The sequence below is a fragment of the Budorcas taxicolor genome, chromosome 13 (assembly GCF_023091745.1).
Source record: "Budorcas taxicolor isolate Tak-1 chromosome 13, Takin1.1, whole genome shotgun sequence".
Classification (NCBI taxonomy): Eukaryota; Metazoa; Chordata; class Mammalia; order Artiodactyla; family Bovidae; genus Budorcas; species Budorcas taxicolor.
In genome coordinates, this window is record NC_068922.1 from 77929650 (window position 1) to 77935781 (window position 6132).

General features: G+C 57.9%; 1 protein-coding gene across 1 annotated transcript; it reads left to right on the forward strand.

Annotated features, from left to right (window-relative positions):
* SNAI1 (snail family transcriptional repressor 1) lies at positions 1-5314 on the forward strand. The gene is made up of 3 exons (XM_052650536.1): positions 1-82; positions 779-1306; positions 5011-5314. Exons 1-3 carry the CDS (start codon positions 1-3, stop codon positions 5193-5195), a joined length of 795 nt encoding a protein of 264 aa, XP_052506496.1. The 3' UTR covers positions 5196-5314.
* The last annotated feature ends 818 nt before the right edge of the window (positions 5315-6132 follow it).

Below are 6132 nucleotides of genomic sequence, written 5' to 3' on the forward strand. Positions count from 1 at the left end.
ATGCCGCGCTCTTTCCTCGTCAGGAAGTCTGCGGGCTCCCGCCGGAGACCCAATTACAGTGAGCTGCACGACTCTTCTCCAGGTGAGGGGACCGGACCCCTGGGGAGTTCGGGGGAGGCAAGCGAAGGCTGCATGGGGAGAGCATTGGAGGAGCAGGGGGCTTGGGGACGAAGTCGAGGGGCGAGAGTCGAGTCAAAGAATAGAGCCTGGGTGCGAATAAGCTCGGGTCAGGTGGGTCTGGGAGATGTGGAGAGGGTTTTTGGAGGGCGGTGGTCTTGGGCTGAGGAAACGGAAACTTAGCAGCCGCAGAGAAGAGGGGCGCCCCTCCCAAAAGTGAGAAGAGGAGCCTTCTATCTGGACAGACGCCGGGCCGAGGGCTCCGAAAGAGTCCAGGGGATTTGGGGGAGGGTGTGGGCGAAGAAATGTGTATGGAAGGGGGCCTGGGACAGGGGTGTGGTGCCTTGGCAGCTGAGGAGACGAGGGGCCAGGATGCTGGGGTCTGGCCTCAAGCTGGGTACTTGGGTACCTCAGGAGGATGGAGATGTGGAAATGACCCCCTTGAGTCGGAGCTAGGGAAGGGGGTTCTTCCCGGAAGAGGGAGAACCAGGTGACCTGGGTGAAGAGGGGCTCAGACTGCCGGTCCTAGTAGTGAATCTGGTATTCATCTGATAAGCCCTGAGTGCTAGCCCCCGTTCAGCTCCTGGCCCACATCAGGCTGATGTCTGCTGGCTGACTGAGCTCACGCCTGACCTTGCCCTCTTCTCTGTCCCCTGCTCAGAGCTCACTTTCCAGCAGCCCTACGACCAGGCCCACCTGCTGGCAGCCATCCCACCGCCCGAGGTCCTCAATCCCACCGCCTCCTTGCCGACACTCATCTGGGACTCTCTCTTGGCGCCCCAAGCCCAGCCCATCAGCTGGGCTTCTCTCCTGCCCCAGGAGATCCCCAAGGCTGGCGAGCTGACCTCCCTGTCCGACGAGGACAGCGGGAAAGGCTCCCAGCCCCCCAGCCCACCCTCGCCGGCCCCTTCGTCCTTCTCGTCCACTTCAGCCTCCTCCTTGGAGGCTGAGGGCTATGCTGCCTTTCCAGGCTTGGGCCAGTTGCCCAAGCAGCTGACCGGGCTCTCCGTGGCCAAGGACCCCCAGTCTCGCAAGGCCTTCAACTGCAAATACTGCAACAAGGAGTACGTCAGCCTGGGTGCCCTCAAGATGCACATCCGGAGCCACACGCTGCCCTGCGTCTGTAGCACCTGCGGGAAGGCCTTCTCCAGGCCCTGGCTGCTGCAGGGCCACGTCCGGACCCACACCGGTGAGTCCCACCCCACCCCCAGCCCCCATTCTCTCTGCCTTCGCTGCCAGCGCTTGTAAGATGGGCTTTGCTGTTACTTTCAGATTGTGGGAACCGAGGCCCCCGCCATCTCCTGACACCTAGCTCGAGAGTTCGGGGAGGCCTGGCTCTGAAGTTTGGCAGAAACATGCCATCATTCATCAGCTAAGCACTCGGGCTGAGTAGATAACTTTTACATGTCCCTCAGCAGGCTCAGTTCCTCTCAGCCAAATGGGTTGGAGCTGGATATGGGAAAGGTATAAACAACACCTTGCTGTAGGGGCCAGGTGTGAAGGGGCCCACCCTGCTCCACCCTCCCCTGGCCCACCCCCACTCCCACCCTAGCCAGACAGGATGTTGTCAGCCTGCCCACCTGCCTCTGCTCTGGATCCTGCTTTGGGATCCTCCCCAGACTTTGGGCTGGCGTTTCACCTCCCTTAGCCTCTGTATCCTCATCTGTGAAATAAGCGTAAAAACACCTTGTGAGGTTTCTGTGCCGGTTAAATGAGACACCTGGGACAGAAAGAACCTGGGAAAATGCTTGAGACACGACCAGCAGGCACAAAAATCGTCATTGGTATTTGTTCTGCTCTCAAGCCGTGTGTCTTTGAGTACGGGATTTAACTCTCTGAGCCTCTCTGATTGTAACTTAATCATACCGAGTGGGTTACGGTAGTATTGTAGAGGGCGCAGTCTAGATTCAGCGGCTGCTTCGTCACTTGATAATGACTTGTTATAGTATCATGATGGTTCTCAGACCTGCTTTCCCCACCCCCACTCACTGCTGAACAGATAAACTTAATCCCATCATGCAGGCCCAGGAACTCCTTTGCTGGCAGAAAACACAATTAGGTCTTGGCATTTCAAAAACTGTAATGCTAAATGTGTAGAAACTTGTGAGATGGAACCCGTCCTAGCCTTTAGCTTTCCGGAAGTGCAGAAAAGGTAACCACTCCACCTTTTCAGAGGGTGAATGGGGGAGGCCTCTCTGCTTGGGGCTGCTCTTCAGAGAGAGGATTCAAGGGTCATGACTGTTGGTTTTGGGGGTCAGCCTGGCCAGGTTGGAGACTCAGTTCTGGCATTTCCTGGCCTAGGGGCTGACCTCTGAGCTGTGAGGGTCAGTGAGGTGGTGTGTGAAGCCTGGCATTTTGCAGGCATTATTGATGTCATTCCTCCTGGGGGGGGGGGAGGGAGGGGGCACGGGTGGAGGCAGGCAACCTCCAGAGCTTGCAGCCCGTGTCTGCAATTTCTTCCTTGGTACACAAAAGCCCTGATTTTAACATGTAAAGGTCCAATTGCCTGGCCTGTGTGGCTGCCCAGCGACGGGGGTCTCTATTTGGGGACATCGGAAGCCCTGCGATGCTCCCCTCAGCGCTCCCCAGCTTCTCTCCCCACCCGTTCGGACATTATTTTCATGTAAAGGCACGGCCCAGACACACAAAGCCTGTTGAAATGCACCAGCGCCATCCTCATCGCCTCCCATTGTGCGTCTTAATGGTGCGCCCGGGAGGCGGGGGCTGGGGGCTGGAGCAGGTGCGCGGGGCAGCGGTGCCCAGCACCTGTTCCGGGCCGCAGCTGCCGGCCTGCAGCGTGTCAGGCCCCTTTAATCCAGGGAGTATCGCATGTACACTGCCCCCCTTGGCGGCCTTTGTCCCCGCCGGCCTGGTGCCCATTTCACACTCCAGGAGCACCAGAGAGACGTGGCCGGGCCAGGGTTGGGGAGTGGGTCTGTGCAGGGTGGAGGCCTGCCGGGCCTCCTGCTTCTGCACACAGACCTCCACCCATCCCATCCCATCCCATCCAGCCGGCCCCTTTGTCCAGGTTTGTGTCTAATCACACGTAACATAAAGATAACGTTCGCTGAGCGCCGTAGGCGGGAAGGCACACGCTCCAGACCTCTCTCGTCACCTGTGTCGCAGCAGTCAGTCCAGCAGCCGCCCTGAGAGCGGAGCTGTCCTCACCCCGTCTCAGCGGTGAGCAAATGGAGGCGCAGAGAAGCCCGCCACTTGCCCAAGTCCCAGCTTTACAGGCCGGAGTCAGGGCTCCTGCACCTCACCTGAGGGGGGCGAGGGGAAGCAGGGAACCCAGGCACCGCATCTGCTTTTCCCGGTCTGCAGAGCCCAGGGCCTGAGTTTTCAGAGCATGGTGTGAATGAGGAAGAACTTGCAGGACGCAGTCATCAGAGCCTTCGGGCCTTCTATGCAGAGGCACTCCAGTCATGGCAGAGCAGGTCACACAGGCGTCCCTTCCCCAGTCCTCTGGCCCCGACCCCGTCCTGCTGGTGCCTCGGTTCCTGGCCCCAGGAGACTGAGCCCGTGACCGAGGCTCCCCTGTGGGCTGCAGGCACCTGGCTTCTGTACCCCACCCACCCAGCACTGTGCAGTGCCCCCAGGCACCCAGGAGGGCTGCTGGCATTCATTTATTTCCAGCACCAGGATTTAACTAGGAGGCCTTGGCCTAGGGACACGGGGGAATGGGAGGAGAAGAGAATGTCTTTTCTGGGAAAAGAATATTCAGTATTATAGAACAGTGCCTGGGTGGAGTTAGAGGCTTGATTAGTATTTATTTAATGAGTTACTCTTCTGGCTTTATTTGGGAAACGCAGCCCCAAGGAAAAGCGAAGCAGCATTTGCTAGAAGGTTTCTGGAATGTGAGTTACAGTCTCTTGATTGGAGCAGGAATTATGAAAAGCTGGTGAATGGTGTTGTCTGGTGGTGACTGAGCAGTCAGGCTCTTCTGAGACCTTTTCTTATTTATTATTAAAAAAAGATTTGTTGTCCAAGTACTTAAAGCTCCTACTGTGTATCCAGCCCTGAGTGCAAGGCTCTTCCCAATACAGCCTGGGCGCCCAGGTGGCATGAGGGCCTCAGGTGGGATTCTTTTTTAAAAAGTCACAAGGTGAAAAGATTTCTGTAGCCTCTTGGGGATTCTAGAAGCTTGGAATGGATTCGGGGTGGGGAGGTTCCTGCCTTTGTGGGACTCTCTGATGGGGGGACAGACAGACACTTTCTTGAGTGTGATCCCAGTGATGGGGAAGCAGTGAAAAGGAGTGACCTGGGGAGGAGGGGAGGGGGGGCTTTTAGGGTGACTCTTAAGCTAAGCTTTGTCCCCACAGGAAAGCAATACAGGGATGATAATAAGAAACACCCATTTCAGCCTCCTTAACTAAGAGGCAGTCTCTGTAGTGGTTAAAACCAAGGGCGCTGGAGTCGGGCTGCTTGGTTCTTGCTGAGACCCTGCATATTCCCTGTGCCTCAGTTTCTCCATCCCTAAACTCAGGACGAAGGTGGGGTTCAATGAGATAGTGGGAAGTGCTTCCACCGTCCCTGGCACAAAGCGTTCAGCAAACACGCGGCCGTCACTGCCGCGTCATTGTTGAGCACTTCTGCCGGCAGGGCAGGAAAAGTATTTGATTCAGCCTTCTCTCAATTACCAACCCCTGTGTGTGGGGGCTGAACGGCTCCATTTTACAGATGAGCAAATGGAGGCTCAGAGAAGCCACACGGTGGGAAGCGGTAGCGCTCCCTGCCGAATCCAGGCCCCTGGTTTCTCTGGGTCACGGGAGCCCTTCAAGGTTGGGGTGAGCCAGGTGGCAGAGGCTGGGGGTGGCTGGGGATGTCAGCAGACGTCAGCTGTTCTCCTGAGTGACTGCACCTCCACCAACCCCTCCTGTCATCTCTCCCCAGGCGAGAAGCCCTTCTCCTGCCCCCACTGCAGCCGTGCCTTTGCCGACCGCTCCAACCTTCGGGCCCACCTCCAGACCCACTCGGATGTCAAGAAATACCAGTGCAAGACATGCTCCAGAACCTTCTCCCGAATGTCCCTGCTCCACAAGCACCAAGAGTCGGGCTGCTCAGGGGGGCCGCGCTGACTCTCAAGGCTCCTTCTGCCCCTCTGGGCCCTCCCTGCAGCCCGGGGTGGCCTCCCCCGGCTCCAGAAGGAAGTACCCTGCCTCCTGGTCACTGCCACAGCATCCCCTCCTGAGCTCCATAGTCCGGGTGGACCCTGGGGACCATTTCCTGGTCTTCTGGATGCCCTGCCAGGCTCGGGGCGGGGGGTGGGGGGCAGGGGCGCTTCCTGTTGGGGGGGTGGCTTGCCGCAGGGACCCTCCTGGCAGCCGCTGCTCCCAGCATCCGTGGAGCTGGCCTTTCTGCGCGGCTCTGTGACTCCAGAGCTGTTCGGGTGCAGCTGCTTGGAGCTCGGGGACAAGAGCCGGCAGACTGAGAAGTTCCTGCCCCGCTCAGGGGCCCCCGGCCTGCCCCCCAGGGAACCCCAGTCCGCCCCTCCAGGAGTGCACCTCACTATGCAAGCGGCCACCCCCAGGCGCCCCGCGGCAGTGCCCCCTGATGCCAGGACTGCGTCTGGACCCCAGGATGCCCCTGGGCCCAGGCAGCTATTTCAGCCTCCTGTGTGTCATGGTGGCACCTGTTTCACGGGCAATTTAACGATGTCTCCAAAGGGACTGTGAATAATTGCCTTCCCTTGTCGGGGGCCCAAGTGGGGCACTCCAGCCCCACCACTGTGTCTCCCAGAACTATTTTCGGGGCCCAACAGGTGGGCCCGGGAGGAAGATGTTTACAATTTTTCTAAGGTACACTGGTATTTATATCGCAAGCGACATTTTGTACTAAGGAAACGTTTTGTATAGTTATATGTACGGTTTATTGATATTCAATAAAGTGGTTAATTTATATATAAAAAGTCTACCTGGTTTTATCGCAGCAGGGGTATTTTCAATGGCCTCCAGGGAGGAAGGATGGGGCAGGGATACAGGGAGCTCAAGTGCTCCCAATGGCCCACAGTCTTCG

Bases quoted from the DNA above. Each gene is read 5' to 3' on its own strand.
- SNAI1 (XM_052650536.1), top strand. From the start codon at position 1: ATGCCGCGCTCTTTCCTCGTCAGGAAGTCTGCGGGCTCCCGCCGGAGA. The intron at 83-778 runs GTGAGGGGACCG...TCCCCTGCTCAG, and splicing joins GCTGCACGACTCTTCTCCAG to AGCTCACTTTCCAGCAGCCC. The intron at 1,307-5,010 runs GTGAGTCCCACC...ATCTCTCCCCAG, and splicing joins CCACGTCCGGACCCACACCG to GCGAGAAGCCCTTCTCCTGC.